This window comes from Rhamphochromis longiceps, linkage group LG4, assembly GCF_057381845.1.
Source record: "Rhamphochromis longiceps isolate RC_006_pf linkage group LG4, R_longiceps_female_GT1.1, whole genome shotgun sequence".
In the NCBI taxonomy this organism is placed as follows: Eukaryota; Metazoa; Chordata; class Actinopteri; order Cichliformes; family Cichlidae; genus Rhamphochromis; species Rhamphochromis longiceps.
In genome coordinates, this window is record NC_140560.1 from 36,905,380 (window position 1) to 36,926,543 (window position 21,164).

A 21,164-nucleotide genomic window follows, 5' to 3' on the forward strand; every position below is an offset into this window, starting at 1 on the left:
AGGGCACAGCTGGAGTTTTTTCGCTCTCCACTGCTGGAAAGGAAAAAAACCTCGCCCAGGGACGACCGGCCCACAGACTGATGCTAGCTGTGGTACATTTAGATTCTGAACCCGGGACCAAACGCTCCTCCTGATCTCAGCATTTACCCAATTAAATCAAACGGCATGTGTGACGGTGGTGTGCACGCCTCATATACCTCGTTTAGTTTCATAACCAGACTCCTCCTTCTTGTGCACTCGGTCTGTAAATAAACTCTATTCAAGGCAAAGAGAGTAATAATCCCACTGCTCGTGTTGGCGTCACGCTGTTAGTCCTCCTTCAGTGGACCAACTTCCATCTTGACAACAAATTCTGTGAAAAGCCCTCGGTCATCTGTTAGAAACATACAGGAGAGCTCCACGGAAACCACACCCACCTGAGGGGGAAAATGGCGTCCAGATCACTGAGCCAATCACTGAGCAGTTTTAAAAGGTTAAACATATTTGTAGGGTTTTTTCTGGATTTGTTGACAAGAAGAAAAAGGTTTAAGTTAAACGTCTATACTCTATCTGCACAAATCCAGCTCTGGTTACAGCCAAATACTGAAGGGTTGTCACTCATGGGTGTCTCATAAATATTTTCTTCCTTCTAATGTTGGAGTGAAGCGGTCACAGACTGCAATTCACGCCACATGAGGCAGTTTTACTGTTCTCGGCTGTTCGGCTTTAAAATTAAGCCGTTTTTATTTAAAGAGAAACAAAAAGAAGTCACTTCTTCTGGTGTCAGATCCACGTTCACCCCTCGTCTTCTGTTCTTTTACACGACTGGTTTCGCTGTAATGAGATCCGTGTCGTCAAAGTGCATCTCTGCGGTCCAGGAAGCAACTCCGAATCAGGCGTGGCTGACGGCGCTCGGCTCAGACTGCAGAGCAGACGATGTTCTGTTCGTGCCTCTAAGGACAGGAAAAAGTTTTTGTTTTTTTTCTTCCTCATCTTTGCTGCTTTTCTCACCTCTTCGTGTTTAACAAAAAGAAAATAAAGTCAGGGTTTTTGGGGTTTTTTGTTTTTTTTCTGCGCTGATAGTGGCGGACAGAGTTGAAGCTACACAGACTTTGACCTGAAGGGGCGTCTCAGTGATTTGGTATCTCTAACATTTGGTGGCTCACACGGGTAGGTGTCTACAGTAAAAAGAGAGGGAAAAATGCTTGTTCCTACAAATCCCATAATGCAACATCCACTGAACTGTTTTTCCCTTCCTCGTAAAGGCACCCTGTGCAGTTTTTGCCCACTAGGGGGTGCTATTTGACTTAGTTTGAATAACTTTTGGTAAACGTGACGATGGAGGTGCCACCAAAAACATGAGAAACAATCATGGGGAGATATCCAGGGTTTTCCTGCATATAGGGGTGAAAAATCTGTCCTTCCACTAAAATAAAATCACCAAAACTGATTGTTTTTAACAGCTTTTACTCTAGAAATAAAAAAAAAAATGAAATGGCCAATAATAAGAGGACATGCACTTATTAATGTGGTCTAAGGAAATGCAGACTTTTTACACTGACTGTATGTAGAGTGGTCATGCCTACATGTGCAGCTCACTTCCTTAAACCACATTTTAACTCAACCAAATGAACTTCAAAATTTCCCCATTTAATATTAATGATCGGGATTAAAAATATGATTAAACTAAAAGAACACAAATATAACAAACTGTGCCCTCGTTCATCTTTCTACTCGTCATCTGACTCCCCTCTGCCCGTCTTGAACTGAACTTAATCGTTCCTTTGGTTCAGGTTTAGTCAAATGATAAATTCTTGTTTAAAAATAGTTAAAGTGCCACAAAATGAGTCGAAGCAGTTGTGATGTTCTGTTAGATGGTGCAGTGAGTTGGTATAGCCTTTAACCAGTTAAATCATCATGATCTATTCTCACTTATGATGGTGGACTGTAGCTCAACACGTGAAAACACTGCCACCTAGTGTCTGCAGCGTGCACAGGGTAATCACAGAAGGTATCTTTATTGAGGTCAAGCCTGTCTGGGCTGCTGCTCAGTGCAGATTCACAGTTTCACTCTGGTTTAAACTGATGTGACACCAAACAGACACAGCGTGACATTTGAGCCTTAATGCTTTTTGTAATGTTGCCATGGTGACGAGGAGCAACTTCAGACATGCTGTAGTTTCTTTTTTTTCCTGTTCCAAGTGTCAAACAACGAATGGCCGTACACTATTGTAGTTAATTTATTGCTGGGAGTCGGGTTTGCTCAACTTTGGTTCATGTTGCTACTGCAGTGAACGCAATCAAAGGATAAATAAGGGAAATGTACCAAGATGATGATTTTATACTTGAATGTAATTAAAAATGACACCCAAACTTCTGCCTGCATGTTTTTCTTGTCAATAAAATACTGTTTTCTGCATTCATTGTGTTTACATGGAGAGCTCCACAGCTTTAAAGACGGAAACACGAGATGATCTGAACAGAGCCGTCGGTCACTTCAAACACACCTGGATCCTCACTGACTTTTGAGTTATTTGTGTGTGTGACGCTAAACCAAAGAGAAGTTCCTCTAATGTCCACAGGAGGCTCCAGCAGTAAGTCAGTCCCCGCAGACTCCTGTGTTAAACCTCTGCAGCAGCAATAATCATGCTTACTGCCTGATACACAAACTGTTCTGGGAGAGAGCTGATGTGTTTCCAAGGGTGATGGAAACTGAAACTCAAGAAAAAAATCTAAAAGAATAAGACATCTGTGAGCTATATCAGCTCTGTGATATGAATGATTTTCACAGTGATTTCAGAGCAGACGGTGATGATGTGAGTCTGTGTTTTTCTTCTCTACTTATAGAGACTTTGGCTGCGAGTTATTTGCCTTCAAATATGTCCTTTTATTGTTCATTTTATTATGGTACTCATTAAATAGCTCCCCTGACAAATCCTACCCATGCCACATAAAAGAATACGAAAACCTGATGCAAGTGATTAAATCTCATTTTCAACAAACCAAAAACTCAACAATCAGTTTCTCCGTGGAAGCGAAGTAAAGCTGGAAACTGAAGATAAAAGTGAAGTGTAAACTAAAAACGATTAAAAAAAATAAACTCATCCTAAAATAGTCCCGGACGTGCTTTCGTTTCCATTCGAGAGCTCTCAGAAATCCGCTTTTCCTCAACACAGCCTTAGGGCTGCTTGTTGCCTGGCAACAATCAACGCTACGAGCTTTCCAACGTGGGACTGCCGCGCGACGCGACGTCAAGTAAGAGTAAACGGTCAACACCACATCCGGTTACCGTCTTAACAATAAAAGTATAACTGGTAAATATTGCTGGCAAGATTCACAACAGAGCCGAAAGACGTGGCGCTAATCTGCATATTTACATAATAAAACCGGTCATGTTAGCATGATTAAGATTTTTGTTTCCACAATACGGGTTTTAGTTTGTATTCAAACTTTATTTTGAGAGGTCAGCGTTTGTGCATCCGGCAAATATGGCTAGCTTGTTAAGTGGGGGTTGCTGTTTTCTGTTGAACGTGACGAGATTCCAGCACAAACCCGAGATTACCGCCGCTGGTGGGATGTCTGGCTGAAACACCGGAAAACCGACTCTAGGGAAAGACCACTGACACTTGTAATTGTTTTTATTATAAATACCGGGTCTTGAGTAGCTAAGGTTTGAGCTAACGTTAGCTTCACGGTAACGGTTTAACGGTCCGTCAAACATGTCGGAGGAGGTGAGTCTGTACGACCTGCTGAACCTATCCATCGGGACCCCCCAGAAGTCCTCCGTGAACTTCGGCGCCCTCCACTCGCTGCTCCTCGCCATGCTGAAACAGCTGAATCTCCGGGAGGTGAAGACCCGGTGGAGGGACTCCTCTCCGGGTTATTGGAGCCCTGATCTCACGGCGGCAGAGAAGGAGGTTCAGGTGGAGGTTCAGCCGGACACAGACTTCCAGAATCGGGCAGCGACTCCCTCATGCCCGGGCCCGGTCCCCGACCAGCTGAACCTCCTTTCCCGCATCCAGACATGTGAGGACGGCCTCTCTAAGGTGAAGTACTCAAAGACCACCTTAAAGAAAAACCACCTGTGATCACTGAGAAATACATCAGAATCTGTATGATGATATACAATCAGTGGAAGATTAAATATAAATTCATACACTTCATACATTTAAATGGAGAAACCTTGTGCTCGATGACACTGTGTTCATAAACAAAACAAAATAATAAAACAGAAATATTCCTTCACCTGAAGTTAAATGAGCAGGAAGGCAAAGTCACCCACTCAGTGGCTCTGATTCACTCTTAAACAAACCAGTTATCGTTCGTCATGTGTCATCCCAACCACCTGAACACAGAGTTTTCGAAGTAAAGAAAGGTTTGGTGCCCGTTTCCAATAAATCAAATTACCGAGGTTGACCTCAGTGACCTCACAACCAATGGCCACCCAGTAATAACCATGGTTCCCACAGTGTGCTGGGCACCAGTGTAACACCCATAACCTGCAGTCACTGTCCTGTGTTTGATGAATTGTTAGAAATTACTGTCTGCTTAAAAAACAACAGTTCCTCAGTTTATGCTCCTTTTCTGGCAGTGCTGAGAACGCAACTTTATTAACATCTGCAGCGTGGACGTGTAACAGTGATTAACAGGCAGTATGATGTGGTGACACCACACTACTGTCGTGGTCTGCCTGTTGGTACCATGTATTAAACAATCATCACATTTTTGCGCTCTGGGCCGCTTTAACTGCGCTGACACCTGTAAACGTGCGTGCGCCTGATTTCTTTGGTGGTTTTGTCGCCTTTTTTGCATCTTAAAAAGAAAGAAATCCTTGTTTTTCGAGACACCGAACATCAGTGCCAATGCTGTTGCCTGATGTGGTGGGTGATGCAGTAATGTTCAGAGACGAGCTAAAAGACTACATTTGTTTGTTTTTAGTGAATAGGTATTGTTTTCCTGCACAAAGTGAGAATAAAGAAACAATAAAGCGTCAGTAAAGACGACACACTGTAGATAACTATATGACGCTGCCCCTGACCGTGGCCCAGCGACTTCTTCTCTTCTTCCATGTCTGGCTTGCAGTGGTGAACATTTCAGCATATTACTAAGCCGCTGATGATAGAGCAGAGCACAATGGGAGATGGGCGCCACCCTGACATCTCAAATGACCCCGGAGTGTCCCCGTTCAGGTTTCTGCAGAGCTGCCGCCGGCAGATGAGCACATACATCATCATCAGGCCGCCCAGCAACATTTTGATCTTAAAAACGTCATGCAGCGTGGAGGACGTTAAAGGTCGGAGGTGTTTGTGGTTCACACGTTGCTGCCTCCCCCTTCCCCTCCTCCTCCGCCTTGCACTCTCCTCTCTGCGTGATAGGGGGTAATTAGTCCCCTGCAGAGATGCCTCTGGTTGTCAGGGGATGAATAGCTCTCAGGTGAAGAGCGGGACACCGAGCAGGTGCACGGAGGTGCGGCTGAATCATTCATGTCCTCTGTGGGCTCGGCCCGGGTCAGCTGCTGTTTCTGCTGGCGCGCCCTCTTCATCCGGCTGCATGACCTCAGTGTGTTCTCCATGTGAAAGGCCGGACGGCAGGCATCACCCATTAATCTGACAGACAGCTGTTTACCTGAACATGGCTTTTGGTGCATCGGGGTTGGGGGGGGTTCTAGTTAATGAGTGACTGATCTGAATGAGGCTGGAGTGTAACCAGAACACAGACGGAGCTCGGAGCCCTCACAGAACTGTTCCGCCATGTTGGCGAGTCTTTTTCCTAAATCAGTTTGAGAGACATCAGCAGGTTCTCGTTATTTAGAGAAGCGGTTATGAATATTTTGGATATGCAAGTGATAGGACTTCATCTAATGATGATTTCATAATGTTCTCCATTTACTGATTGAGTTTTTGCTTTCTGAACATTTTGGTTGTGCTGAGTTAAAGGCCGCCACCAGCCATAACATAGACTGTAGATAAATGATGGACAAAGCTAATGTGACCTGCTGGTTTTGGTCTCATTTTTGCCAGAAGAGACCATATTTGTTCCAGAGCGAGCAGCGTGGGAGACTGCACAGGAGCATCACACTGACTTGGATACCTGCTGATCAGTGCTCGGTAACATCCAATTAAAATCCTCAAATTTCACCCAAACTGGAGCTCAGACTTGTTGGACTGCACAGCAGCCTTGTTAGCCAAAAGTCATCCCAGAAAGCAGCGAATCAGAGTCTGTGTTTTATACCAAAGCATGAGCGTCGTAAAGCTGAGCAGGTAGCTTTGGTGCTGAAAGCGAACCAAGCAGCGGGAGAGTTTTCCCAAAGCGTAATGAAGAATCCGGATTAGCTGTATGGGAATGTGATTTGTTTTAAAGTGTTCGAACCGTCCCAATGACCCCGGACACAAGGTGAGGCTGCACTCATTAACCAGCTCTGAGTCACTGAGGCCCGAGCCGTGGGGGGTCGCCATGCATCACTCGGCACATTTGACACAAGTTAAACAGCAGCTCGCACACAGCTCAGGAATTTCCTTTGCTTCGGCGTGAAAGGACAGATCGAACCGTGTCCGTTTGCTCTGCAACACACCTCACGCCACCCCCACAGGAAGTGTAAATGACCCGCAGGTCAAAGAGCCGATCATCAACCCAACGCACTTCACGCTACATCCATCAAATTAAATTAAAAAAATAACAACATCAGAGCACATCAGCTTCCCTATTCTGATGATTTCTCTCATTATTGGACAATTATTGTACTACAGCAGTTATTTCATAATGTACGTCACTGCCACACATGGACATCCACAGAAAATGAGTCCAGCATCTTGTACCACTAACCCAGGCATCAGCAACCGCTGCTGTGACAGCGCCAGTATTCATCCAGATCATCCATAATCTATATCTAATCCATACATCAGCACAAATCGCAGGACCAGATGCGAGATAAGAAAGAAAAACCAGTTTTAAAAATCTCCCAGATCAGTGAAACAGCAGAACAGACACGCCCCCACCCACACATCTGACTTCCTGTGACAACTCCTCTGCCAATCGGTGAGCAGAAAACCACCAGGCGTCACCTTTTACACACCTCCAGGATGAGAAGCAGTTTTTTTGTAGTGAAAATGTGCGGCGTACTGATTCGAAGCTGTGTGCTGTGTCTGCAGTCGACGAGGCTGATCCTGGACCTGAACGAGCAGAACGAGCGTCTGAAGGAGCAGATGGAGGAGCTCTGGCAGCAACACGAGGTCGGGCCGTGCACAGCGAAACACACCGCAAACACCACGACCGATCAAACAGCACAAAGAAATAACACTGAAACGTTTTCAAATGATTACAGTCAATTAGAGCAAAAACAAAAAATCACAAACGCTGGGACAGATTCTGTCACCTGCACCGATTCCAAGCTGCTCTGATGAAGCTCCACGTACGGACGCTGCTGACCACAAACCAGATGGTCCCGCTCCTCTTCAGCCCGCAGGACCATCTGGAGTGAGATCGGGCCAAATTCATTAAACATTTTTAATTATGTTTAATTTTTCAAACTTATTCTATGAAACTCTGATCCAGGTTTTATGGAAGTGCTTCTACTTTCAATAATCAGAAATCAAACAGTCAGTCAGAAAACTCAAAGAGCCTGATATACTTTATTTCTACTTTATACTTATTTAGATATACTTTATTTACTACAGAAGTAATATTAGACACATCTTATAACGGCATCACTCAAATAAACAAAATGAAACATTTTAATGTGGTAAAACATGACACACAATAAAGGAGCCCAGTTTAACAGAAAAAATGAAATACGCAGAATAATAAAGCTCCATAAACAAAAAGTATAATAGAAACCTGCAACTAGAAATAAAACAATAAATAGAAACTGTCAGAAAAAAAGTTCTGGTCTGACTGGATAGATTTATGAATCTGAACCACAGAAAGTTTCTCTGCTGTCCAAAAGTCTCAGTCAATGTTCAGCTGAAGAAAAGAGCTCATCATCATAGCAAATATTTCATGTATGTTTGACTTTTAGTGGCTCTGCAGGGAAACACGCTGATTCTGAGCCACGCCGTATTTTCAGCGTCTTCTCGCCCTCAGGCCTCGGCGATGGAGCTCAGCTGATGCTGGATGTGGATTCGTGGGATGTTCTGATCTCTCCCTCTGTCCTGTGTTCAGATGGTCGGTGACGCTTTGGGGACGGCCGCTCGGGTGGAGAGCTGCTGCCACCGTGTGGACGCTCTGGAGGAAACTGTGGTGAGGGTTTGTCTGAGGGGAGGATGTGACACTGTTTAAACTGTTGGCTACTGGCTTCTGTGTAATAATGTAATTCTGACAGTTTAATGAGGACATGCCCAAACCTCGTGATTTCACTGTTGTTACAGAAATCTCTGAGGGACGCAGTTCTACCCGGCAACAGAGAGGGCGAGACAGAAAAATTCCAGAAGGTGAGAAAGAAACAGAAACTTGTGTTTCATCAGAAACAGACGAGCTTACAGCCAGATGTTTAGAGTCCTAAAGTTATTTTAGTGTCAAGGAAAGCAGCCATGTTTGTGTGCAGAGCCGAGCTGAGGCCTCAGCAGGTGATTATTTATCAAGAAACAAGAGGCAACAAGCCAAACAGGCGGATGTGACATGAAATTTTGCTTTTAAAGAAGGTTCTTTAATCAAATTTAGATTAAGTTGGGGCAGATGTTCATGGGAATCTGATCTCTTTGGCATCAAAGAGAAAAAAATAAAGATCCCAGCTCTGCTGTTTTTATTCGAACCATCCATATCACACGTCTCTGTTTTGGGGTTAATTTGATCTTCACCCGTCTGTTTATTATTGAAGAACCTCTGCGGCTCACTCCCAGCTCCATGTTTTTATGCTTGGCCTCTGCTTTGTGTGATTAAGAGGTTCATAATAATCCTTCTTAATCTCACCCGAGCTTTGGTGCAGCTCCAGAGTTTTCCCTGAAACAAGCTCTTTTAGCTCCACTCCCACTAAATCAGCTTGATTCTGATTGGCTGCCCTTCCCTGCTGTGTTCCTGACCAGCGGTATGGATTCGAGTACAGTGTTGATATTTGTCTGCAGTTTCAGAGTGTTTGTCTCGGACTTCCTCACAGGAGCCTGGAGATTCAGGGGTCGATAATCAGCTCGTGGCAGCCAAACAAACCTCCTCGCCTTCCGGCAGTGACCTCACCGAACCTCCTCAAAGCAGCACACCTCCCTCCTCCCACCCCAACAAGGTCACCGTTGGACCAGCAGCTCCAAGTTCTCCAAATAAATCCGAGTGCTCTTCGGTCCAGTCAGGGCCGCCTCCACAGGCTGGTGTTAAAGCAGACTCTGCTGGTAAACCTCCAGCTTCAGATTCCAACTGCTCCACACCATCCACAGAGGCAGTGGAGGCCCTGAGGAGTGTGAGCCAGCTGCAGGAGAGGCTCGTCCAGGTGGAAGCTCACGTAGCGGTGTTAGAGAAAGGAAAGGCAGACCAGAGTCAGCTGGCTCAGCTCAGAGAGCTCATCGCCACCAAAGGTGACGCCATACAAGCTGTTAGAAAGTCTCTCATGAACACAGCTCTCATTTAAAGTGTTCAGATCACAGTGTGAGATCTGAAGTCATAGCATGAAGAATATATTAGAGCTGCACCAACCTTTGATTTTATTTTATCTTTCTTAAATGTTTTTACAAATTATTTTGTTTAAAAATGTCTTAGCCTCCCAAAAATCTATCAGCAGAATGTGAAGAAACAGCTGCTATGAGTTTGTGCCCGAAACATCTGTTGTTGTGTGGCCACACTTGTGTGTAATGCCTAATTGTACCACAAGGTGGTGCAGTCTTTCTTTAACCTAGTACGTCAGCGAGAGCACTTCTTGAGGGAGCGGGTATAAAGAACACACACATCCCAAAAATGTAACACCCCTCCTGGTAAAACACTGCCCCCAGTGGTAAAAGTTCAAGTAAACTTTTATAGGTATTTACAGTAATTACTGTAATTTATCCTGTAACTATTATTTGTACATATTACAGCTCAAACTTCATGGAATGAATGAGAATTTCAGCACTTTTAGAGCATCTGATTTCTGCTCCCAGACTGCGATGCTGATGTTATGTTGAACATTTAGGTTCCCATGGAGACGCGTTCAGTAACCTGATGGATCAGCTAAATGAGCAGAGAGGTTTGATAGACCGCCTGATGAGCGACCGAGGAAAGGTGAGTAAGAACCAACCGGAACAACCCTCTCCTCCTCAAACATCAGCACAAACGCTGCCGTGTCACTTCCTGTCTGTCTGCTCTGATGGTTAAATTTGTCCGTCTGAAGCTGGACGCCTTGGAGGACATGCTCATGAGCCTGATGAGCCCACACAAAGAAAGCGCCTCCGAGGTAACTATCGAGAGGGCGGAGTTACAAGTGTCAGAGAGGGCGGAGTCAGAAGCTTCAGAGAGGGCGGAGTCAGAAGCTTCGGAGAGGGCGGAGCCAGAAGTGTCAGAGAGGGTGAAGTCAAAGGCAGATTCAGAGAGGCTGGAGCAAAAGGAAGCTTCGGAGAGGGCGGAGTCAGAGGTTTGCAGAAGAGTGGGTTCAGACAGCGAAGGTTACCGAGAGCTCAGAGAGCAAATATCCCACCTCAGGTAAAGACACACAGGAGGGAGAGCCAGTTTTACATCACCCGACAGAAGTTTTAAAAGGAGCCCTGACCATGAATATACATATACAGCTTCCTGTAGTAACACCAGCTCAGCTATTTTAAGCTCGCTTTAACTGTTTAGAGAAAAAATGGCAAATTTAGGAGAAAAAAGTTTGAAAAATTTCGAAGTCTTGGCTTGAAGCTGAGGGCAGTGAGAGAAGCGTGAACGTGATGTAACTGAGGATGTTACTCAAACTGCCCCTGCAACACGAAGGCAGTCGCAGCTACGGAGGCGAGAGGATCTGTGTATGCGTTTAACTCTGGCCCCGCCCACTTCGCATCACCAGCAGTTATTTCGTCCTTTGCAGCCGGAGTTGTTAAATGTCAGTGTCCTTTAAGACCGAGTTCATCACCCAAGAGCTCCTGAACCAGCACTCCTGCAGCGCCTCGAGGCGACTGTTGTTGGGATTTGGAGCTTTATAAATAAAACAGATTTTTTTACAGCCTAAACGAGGGCGGTGTTGTGGTGACAACGATGATGGCGCCTGACAGAAACTAGACCTAAAACTGTTATTTTATAATGAATTCACAAGAATTCACCGACTTTGTTATCAGGTCGGTTTCATGTTCACGTGTAAACACGATCAGTCTTTCCTGTCACAGAGGAAACACTAGTGGGATGCAGTTTGTAGCATCATTGCGTGCATTTCTGGCCACTTCTTCTTCTGACATCATTTTTTGAGCTGCCTGGAAGAGAATGATCCAACTTGCAGAGAGAAACTCGTTAAACGCGCTGAATCAGGGCTCCTTTTAGTCTTTCGAAACTTGTCAGGAGTTTTATTCACCCGGGTCACTTTAGTCGTTGTGCTTTCATGATGGCGCCCTCGTGTCCAGGACGCGTGTGCAGTGGCTGGAGGAGGACGTGAAGCAGACTCAGTGTGAGGAGAAAGCGGCAGACCAACAGCTACAACGTCAGGTCAGGCAGGAAGTGCTGAAGCTCAGGAGGCAAACTGGCGCCACCTACAGGGAGGGAACGGAACAGCAGCACACGTGTAAATAGCAAAGTCATAATTTAGGAGTTTTGTTATGCTTGGCACATTTGGAAAAAACAATCAGAAAAAATATCAGAAAAGTTGTTTGTTTTGGTCAAGGAGCCGCGTCTTTAGTTTTCGGTGTCAGGTGTTTACCTGTAGGTGGCGTCTGTTTCCTGAATGTCATGCAGGAGACATCATGTAGATTTCCACACTGTAAAAAAAGTCTCGAATGACATTGTGAGTCTGAAAACATTCCAGACAAAGCACGAGCAGAGGAAACAGAGAAACAGTCAAAGATGCCCTGGTGTTTCAGGCGACATGCATCAGCCTAATCTCAGTTCTTTGCCCTCCGACCTCAGCTGGACGACCTGCGGGGAACGCTGGAGGACACAATCTTGTCCTTCACATCTCAGCTGTCCACGAGTCTATGCGATGAGGCCGTGCAGGCGGAGAGTGGTGGTCCGAGCGTCCGTCAGAGCGAAGAGTGGTCAGCTCTGAATGCCAGAACAACAAACATTGGAGAGAAGCTCAGCTTTCTGTTCGAGCACTACCAGCAGCTGCAGGACGCGGTGAACAGACTGATCCAGCAGCAGGGCGGAGCCAGAGAAGGGCCGCCGCAGGACCGAGAGGCAAGCCAGAGCAGGGTGAAGCTAGGGAACATTTCAGATCTGCACGCTGGGTTTAAGAGAGTGCTGAAAACACCTGACTTTGATTTTTACCTTTTAAGGTCACGTCCAAGCTGCTCCTACCTTGGCTGCTGTTTTTAGATCTCTCCATAACTCACAGTCTAAGTACTGTAGGTGGCTAAAAATCTCACAACTTTCCTCATGATGTTCTTCCTCAGACACCACAGGAAGTTCTAGCTGGCTCTTCCTGGTGGACAGATTTGTGACGCTCAACACTGTGAGCGATGCGGTCCTCACCTGAGATGCCGTAAACTGCAGATTGTTGCAGACGCATCAAAAGTCTGCAGGGTTTGAGGTTTTTGATGAAACCGCAGAGCGTGCAGGGTACGAGGTCTGGATGGACTGCCAGGAAGTGATCTAAAAATAGCAGCAGTGGTGGAAGTGGCCCAGAGGTGCTCCAGGAGATGATGTTAAAGGGGAGGTCAAAGTCCTGGAACCTCGTCTGGAAACTAAACGTCACTGCTCCGATATACACAGAATACACCGGGGTTAAGCTGTCTGCAGGAAGATCTCTGATTCCTTCTGTGTGTGTGTGTGTGTGTGTGTGTGTGTGTGTGTGTGTGTGTGTGTGTGTGTGTGTGTGTGTGTGTGTCAGAACGTGGAGCTGGTGAACGGCGTGCAGCAGGCGATGCTGCAGCTTCAGGCCGACTGTAAGAAGCTAAACGAGACGATGAGATCGCTGCACGAAGACAGCAAACGCAAGCAGAGACACATCGAGGTAAAACATGCAGCGCGTTCCTCGTCGCACGTCATTCAGTCTCAGCTACCACAGCATCACACAACAGGAAAAAAACGATGGCGTTATTTTTGTGCCACTATTATGAGCGCACTTAAAAAACATTTGCAGGTGCAAGTGTTGCATTTTGAGGAGAAATTTTGAGCAAAGAAAAGCTAAATTTGAGTGAACAAAATTCATTCCTGCGTGCAAAAGATGTATTTCAGTGTTTGCTATTATCCACACACACACACACACACACACACACACACACACACACACACACACACACACACACACACACAGCAGCCCCTCTCGCTCAGTTTTTGCGCTCGCTCGCAATGTGTCGCTCGTGCTCTCAACATTTCTGCCCGTGCGCGCTCAACTCTTTCTCTACACCGTTATATTTGTGCCACAAAACCAGCCAATCACAGACTTGGATGCACAAAAATCTGATTGGTTGTTTTGGTCTCCAATCAGCTCAAAATGACGAAATGCAATATCCCAGAATCCATGTCGTCCAGAACTCAAGCGAGGCAGTGGCAGAGTTTGAAATATTACTCTGTCTGGGTCACAAAATAAACTTTAAGATATGTCTGGACGACATGGATTCTGGGATATTGCATTTCGTCATTTTGAGCTGATTGGAGACCAAAACAACCAATCAGATTTTTGTGCATCCAAGTCTGTGATTGGCTGGTTTTGTGGCACAAATATAACGGTGTAGAAAACCAGCATCTTAATATGAACTGTGATGACACTTTTTACTTTTAATTGAAGGTGTAAATGCACCAAAAAGAAACCAGTGTGAGACCACGGTGTTACTTACTGCTCCACTCAAACATCTCCACCAGAACAAACCGCAGAGGTAGGAGGTGCTGCGCCGTGTGCGACACGTGACAGCAAGAAAGAGTTCTTGAAACAGTCATTTAAGATTCAAACTGCAGGTTGCTCCCGAAACTGCTTTTATCCAAAGAGTTTTTCATCCGTACATATTTTGTCTTTATTGTCATTCTTCTAAAAATGTAAAAGTTGAATTGAACAGCTGAGGAGACGAGCTGACGGACTCTCGTCTCTGCAGGAGCTCTACAAGACGACGGAGGAGCTGGAGGTGAACAAGGCCGACAAGCAGATGGTCGAGAGTGAAATCGTGAGTTGGCTCATTTTAACCTCCCACCTGTGGGAGGAGTCAGACTCACCTGCTTTAGTTTCAGATGTTTGGGTGTGATCTGTCCCTCCATTTCACTGCAGGGCAACCTGCATGTGGCGAATAAAGCCTTGATTGATTGATTGATTGATTGATTGATTGATTGATTGATTGATTGATTGAGACGTGTGTGAGGCGACTGTTTCAGGACACCTGTCGGCCTCCGCCTTCTCGCCGTTGACCTCCCGATTCTCCCTCTGTGCCCGTAGAGAGCAGACAAATCGGCCCTGGAGGGGAAAGTGAGCCGGCTGCAGCTCGACTCGGTGACGGAGCAGCTGAGCGGGATGTTCCACGAGCTGCTGAACAAGGTGACGAGTCAGGAGCAGGACTGGCACAAACTCATGGGCAAGCTCTCCACCGAGATGGAGTGTAAGGTAGGAGAGCCACGCCTGCAAACTCAAACTGATCCGAGATCAGAGGGAAGGGTAATGGGTTTAAATTTAAAAACATATTTTGTCTTTAAATCGTGACGACGTCTCTGCTACAGCTGTGACAGAAGCTGCAGTATTGGAGATTTTACGCTTCGGTCATAACAGGCTGATCCGGGGCGTCACATGTGTGATGTAGGGTTTTCAAATTAACACCACAGGAGCATCTGTTAAAGATCTCAGACTGTGTCTATATGTCAGCTTGGGTCTCAGACTCCGCCTCTCTGGGAACCATCTCCCCTCACCACACTCCCTGCTGGTGGCTGATGCCCTCAGACGTTGGTGTGTTGGTGGTTCTTGGTGTCTGGGGCTGGGGCTGGGCGCTCATGTATGTACCGACTCACTCCTGGTGGCTGATTGGCGGGGCCTGGCGCCTGTGGCCCGGCTGGGCCCCTTCCAGGGGGTGGGGTGCCCTCAGGCCTCTGGGCCTGAAGCTCAGTCCTCTCTGGCTCAGCTCACTGCTGGCAGAGCCCGCGGGCACGTCACTGCAACACCTCTGGCCTCTGCTCCGTGGCTGCTGGGTGACCTCTTGTTTGGGGCTCTCCTCAGCTCTTCCCAGGAGGGTGGCACGGTTGCCCCCCTGGTGGTCCTCCTTGGGTCCTTGTACTCTGGGGGCCTCTGGATGTCTGGGGCCTGGATCTCCTCCATACCTGGTTCATGCCCTGGGGGACGGGGCTATGGCTCCCCACACTCCCTAGCAGATCGTTGCATGGAAAACCTTTGGAATACAAGCATGCTGATCCACACAGGTGTTCGCAGACACAAACTACACCTTTCTTGGCTGCTGCCTCAAAGCACATTGTGCGCTGCACTCTAAAAAGTAATTCAGAGGCTTTTAGTAAACATCACTATAAATATAAGTTAGATGAGCCTGATCAAATCTATGAATATCCTTTTAGTAATTATTTGAGTTTGATAAGTTGAAATAAATGTCTAAAACATTAACGTATGTGTTTGTGTTAAATTAAGGTATTTATTTACATTTATCTCAGACAAAAAATTCAGTATGTGGTTCACAGAATACCTTCTTTACATGTGCTTAATATTTTTGTTTAACATTTAATCAAAATATTTGAGAAATATGTATCTATACTCATCAGTATCTTGTACTAAAATCATTAATTATTCAAATCAATATTATTTATTGTCAGCAACTACAACTGAAAAGTAAAACATGATAACGTAGAGTAATTGAGTACCATGAGCCTTTTCCATTGTTTCGTTCATTGTGTTTTTTAAATACTCTGAGCGTTTGTGTTTGTGCTCCTGGTTTGACATTCATCCTTCAGGTATGTGAGGCTTTGAGCTGAAAGGGGAAAGGCTCTTGTCTTTTTAGTGCTTGTTTATTTTGATTTTTTGCCATGTTTATGAAAATTAAATTTTGTTTGGAAAAATGTCTAACATGTGGTCATCTTTCATACATGTATTATGAAAAACACAACTACATATTAGTTTGTCTGGTTTTTCAGACTTAGACTACCAGTGAAATACAATAACATTCATATTTGAATATTTGAATCTTGTAATCAGAAGGTTGCCAGTTCGAGCCCCGGCACCAACAGTCTCGGTCGCCTACTGGTGGTGGTCAGAGGGCCCGGTGGCGCCAGTGTCCGGCAGCCTCGCCTCTGTCAGTGCGCCCCAGGGTGGCTGTGGCTACAGTGTAGCTTGTGAATGTGTGGATGTAGTGTGAAGCACTTTGGGGTCCATAGGGACAAAGTAAAGCGCTGTACAAATACAGGCCAGTTACCATATTTAATATTAAGTACAATTTTGATCACGTTCAGTTTACAATATGAAGTAAATGGAACAAAACTTTGGATTAACTGACATCTATATTTACAGTTACATGACCAAGCATGTCAGTGTTATTTACTCAATTTTTTCATGTTTGTGTAAAACTACAATTATTCATTTCAACTTAATATGTTTAAGCTTTAGTTATTCAATTGATCAAGTATATTGAACAGGTTTGACCGGTTTCCAATCTACTCAATATTTTTAAGTGTAAAAGTGTTGCCTCAAAAATTTTAAGTAAATGTCAGTGTCCATCTTGCACAATAACATGTAATATTTAGTATCTACTGTTAGCTAGTTTATTGTGATGGTGCTGTATTTATTAAGATAAGATAAAACTTTATTAATCCCTCGGGTGGGTTCCTCTGGGAAATTCGGTTTCCAAAAGCACAGCACCGACAGAAGTTACAGAGTAACAGAATATTATACACACACACACACACACACACACACACACACACACACACACACACACACACACACACACACACATAAATACAGAGACATATATAAATAAAATATACGAAGGGGATAAATAGAATAAATAGGAATAAAAATAAAAATACAAGTGAATTGCACATTTCAAGTATGGAGTCTATTGCACCGTTGACTATTAACAAAAGTATTGCACAGTGAGGTGAAGAGGCACTACAGCGTAGTTGTTCCCCCCTCCTTTGTCCTCCTGTCTCCCCTCCCTTATTATGTTGCTCTTTGTTGTTTGTTTTCTCTTCTGGTTTTTTTTCTCCATACAGGTGATCCAGCTGTTTTGTTTCTTTTTCTTTCTTCCCCCCTTTCTCACCGTCTCTTCTCTCCTCTGGTTTTCTTTCTCTCCCTCTCTTTCTTTCATTCTTTCTCCCTGTCCTATCCCTCAGTCATGTCTGTCCCGTCTGTAACAACTGAAAATAAAATAAAATAAATACATAATTATAATAAAGGTCAATCAAATGGACCAATATGGCAAGGCCATGATGATCCACTTGGTAAAGTAAATCCTCTTGGCATCTTTCTTGGCCTTCAGACAACGATTCTGACGGCTAAAGATCCAAACGGGACAAAAAAAAAGATCTGAATCTCAGTGACCTCAAAGTCAAGGTGTTGTTGTTTTTATTAAGAAAACCAAAAGAAGGTGGAAATATTTTTATAATTTACTGGAAACTATGAATGCTAGAAGTTTTCTAGAATTGATTTTAAAATAAGAGTCATGGTTCTGATCTGATGGTTCTGATCTGGTCCCTCTGCAGCTGAACCGGATCGAGCTGGACTCTGTGAAGAAGCAGCTGGAGGATCGCTGGAGGAGCATCCACGAGAAGCTGCAGGCTCAGGCGGCGCCGGAGTACGAGGACGCCGCCGGGATCAGGAAGTGAGAACACTGCACTCTTACACGCAGTACAGCTCACGATCACAGGTGCTTCCAGGAGATCCAATCAGGAGAAAGAGGGCTTTTAGGGAGGGGCTAACAGAGATAGGATGAATTGAAGGATTATTTTGACCTGTCAGTCACGCACAGCTGCTCTGACAGACGATATATGTCCCTAACATTATTATTATTGTTAACATTATTGGCTTTGGTCTGAATGTCATTTGTTGCTAAATGTTCCATAATTAGCGTCTGACTGAAACATCTGCAGACAGTGTTTGTTCAGATTTCGTCTGAATCAGACACGTGAGGTAACAAAGAAGGAGGAGCATTTTTTATGAATGTCTTCAGAACATTTTAAATATGTGCAGCAGGTGAAGGGCTGAGAAGCACTGAAGATTTGTTCTTGTGTTTATTTCCAGACAGCTCGTGGAGAGATTCCACTGCCTCTCCTGCGACCGGCCCATCGTGAAGCACACGCCCGGACCGTGAGTGAACGCCTCTCACAGAGTACGTGACCCAAACCTCTGAGCTGCTGTCTGAACTCCTCCCCTCTCCTACATTTGTACCTTTTCTTTGAGGGTTAAAGGCATCTGGTGACGCTGCCCTCGTTTCCTGCATTCCCCTCGCACAAGTCCATCCGGCCGTTCACCGTTTACACCATGGAGCAGTTACGCCAGCACTACCGGAGGTGAGTTACCTGCACACACATGGTGAGGCTCCTCAGTGTCTTCTGTTCTGATGAGCCCCTGTCACCGCCTCAGCCAGCAGCCAGGCACCAACCGCTGCAGGTACGAGGCAGCTAAGGCGTGCAGGAGCAGGGAGCGGCTTCAGAGGAGCCGCGTCACCGCGTGCAGGCAGATAGAGAGCGTAGAGATGCAGGGACGGCCGCAGCACGGCGATGGCACGAACACAGCGCAAGGCCAGCAGTGAGTCAGGGCAGGGGTGGAGCTTAAAGTCTGCGGTTGCTACAGGGTTAACGTGGAAAGAGCAAGACTGTAATTTCATGCGTTCACTCGATCACTGAGTTTGAACCTCAGTGCTGCCGTTACCGTTCTGCAGCGTTTCTGAGGTGAAGCTACAGAAAATCAGCACGTACATGATGATGACGTCATTAGAGGTCAGTGAGCAGATCTGTGATTTCTGTGTTGATCACCGTTCCATTTCTCTGTCCTCACGCCTCGGGCAGCGAGCGCATATCTGAGCTGACGGATTACGGTCACCTGGCTGCGGCGCGGAGCTGCGGCGGGAGTCACCACACCAACGCTGCAGGCAGCCAGCGCCGTGGCGGCCCGCAGTACACAAAACTCCACGGTGAGGTGGACGGTGCGATGCAGGTACGTCTGAGGAAAACGGGCCTGAAACTGCAGCGAGGTCTTAAAGGTCTGTTTGAGGTTTCACAGTGTGTGTGTGTGTGTGTGTGTGTGTGTGTGTGTGTGTGTGTGTGTGTGTGTGTGTGTGTGTGTGTGTGTGTGGGTGTGTGTGGGTGGGTGGGTCAGTCGGAGGAGGTGGATATCGTTGGACTGGACGGGCGCATTTACAAAGGGCGCCTGAACGTCCCGGCCTGCAGGAACTCAGAAACTAAACTGCCAACGATCCCCACCAGAGACGGTAAACTCTGAATCCATCACACGTCACTAACGCTGCGTCACGCTCCGAGGGAAAAATACTCACATCTGAATAACACACAGGCTACACAACACAACCCCCAGCAAACACCTGAAGCTCGACTCCAGCAGACGTTTGCACGGAGTTCAAGTTAAAAATTCCAAAAGAAGCAGCCTGACAGCGCTGCTGTGAACACACAACAATGACACCTGGTTGTCATGGTGACTCCAGGTTTGCAGTGCTTGTTCTTCTTCGCTTTGGTCACATGTTCCACCTGCTCCGTGTCTGCAGGCGTGTATAAGAGTAAGGACAAAGCCAAGCCTGCTGCCTCTCCGGAGGTGGGACCCAGCACTCCTCTTCATCCGCCCTGCAGTCCCAGGAGCGCAGCGTGCAGCCGCTCGGGTGAGTCATTCACGCAGGTAAAGGTGTCATCAGTACCAGTTAAAACAAAAGAAGCTAAGAAGGTGAGGAACACCTCGATCTCTTCCCCCGGAGAGTAGCAGGAGGAGGTGGCCGGGGTGAGGGAGGTCTGGGAGTGTCTGTTGTTTCTGCTCCACCTTTAAAGTTTAAACTGAAGTGAATCCTTCTGTGTCGACAGCAGAGCGCCTGAGTGTCTGTTGCTTATTCATCTGATGTCTAAATGTCCTGCAAACACAAACCTGGCTCCTCCTCCTCTCCTTCCTCTCCAGCATCCAGCTGCTCCGGTCGTGATTGGCCCGTCTCGGCTCTGGGCTGTGCGTCTCAGAGCTCCATCGCTCAGGGTTCAGCTGCGGCTGACAGCACCGCAGAGCCTCCAAGCAACGAGCCCCTCAACCTGTAGGGGGCAGCGTCTGCCTCCATGTTGTGTTTAGTTTGCGAGTGCAGACAGAGGTTCGGGTAACCTCCTCCTGCTTATCGACCAGACTACACATCCCAGAACCCCCCGTGATGTGGCTCTGTACTTATTTTTTCACTTTGAATATTGTTGTTAACAGATAATAAACTTTAGTGTGAATTTAATCACTTTTTAGAACATCAGATATTAAACATCAAACAGATGTTATTTATCATAAGTGAGCCACGTTTAACGTTTTATCTTAAAGGATCCTTTTGATGTAATTCACAGTAAAACGTCACCGAGTCTGTCTGAACATGGTCTTTGTATGTTTATTTGAAAAACAGAGGATTCCCTCTTAATCAAACCACCTGATCAACTATTGATTACTGAAATAATCAATAGTCTTTAAAAGGCTTCAAGAAGGTCAGGGGAGGTATAGAATTATTTTACCTTTCTTTCACCTCCACACCCATTTACTCACCTTAGCTCGTGTGATTAGATGGGGACAGTCCCATAGGACTTAAAGTCTGGGACTCTCCACCGGTCGCTCTTAGAACTGAAGAAGCTTCTGGAAACTTAGACGTCCAGACGCTTTTCTTTCAAAGCTCCTCAGAAAACCTTGTGTGTAGATATATATATATATATATATATATATGTACATATATATATATATGTATATGTATATGTATATGTATATATATGTATATGTATATGTATATGTATATATATATATGTATATGTACATATATATATATATGTATATGTATATATATATATGTATATGTATATGTATATATATGTATATGTATATGTATATGTATATATGTATATGTATGTATATATATATATATATATATATATATATATATATGTATGTATATATATATATATATATATATATATATATATATATATGTATATGTATGTGTATATATGTGTATATATATATA

At 45.3% G+C, this 21,164-nt stretch overlaps 1 protein-coding gene across 6 annotated transcripts; it reads left to right on the top strand.

The window, feature by feature from the left end:
- Positions 1-3,498: 3,498 nt before the first annotated feature.
- Positions 3,499-20,837, top strand: LOC146672274 (glutamine-rich protein 2). Of its 6 annotated transcripts, XM_085404801.1 has the most exons (20): positions 3,499-4,025; positions 7,128-7,208; positions 8,137-8,214; positions 8,343-8,405; positions 9,068-9,476; positions 10,067-10,155; positions 10,265-10,572; positions 11,463-11,544; positions 11,962-12,246; positions 12,884-13,006; positions 14,085-14,153; positions 14,420-14,584; positions 17,674-17,792; positions 18,212-18,277; positions 18,379-18,480; positions 18,554-18,718; positions 18,979-19,126; positions 19,289-19,400; positions 19,689-19,799; positions 20,087-20,837. In XM_085404801.1, exons 1-20 carry the CDS (start codon positions 3,699-3,701, stop codon positions 20,215-20,217), a joined length of 3,033 nt encoding a protein of 1,010 aa, XP_085260927.1. In that variant the 5' UTR covers positions 3,499-3,698; the 3' UTR covers positions 20,218-20,837. The 6 variants fall into 6 exon arrangements, with proteins under 6 accessions (XP_085260927.1, XP_085260921.1, XP_085260923.1 ...); XM_085404795.1 differs by lacking the exons at positions 11,463-11,544; positions 18,554-18,718 and having other exon boundaries at positions 10,265-10,327; XM_085404797.1 differs by lacking the exons at positions 11,463-11,544; positions 18,554-18,718 and having other exon boundaries at positions 10,265-10,327; positions 11,962-12,231.
- Positions 20,838-21,164: the final 327 nt, after the last annotated feature.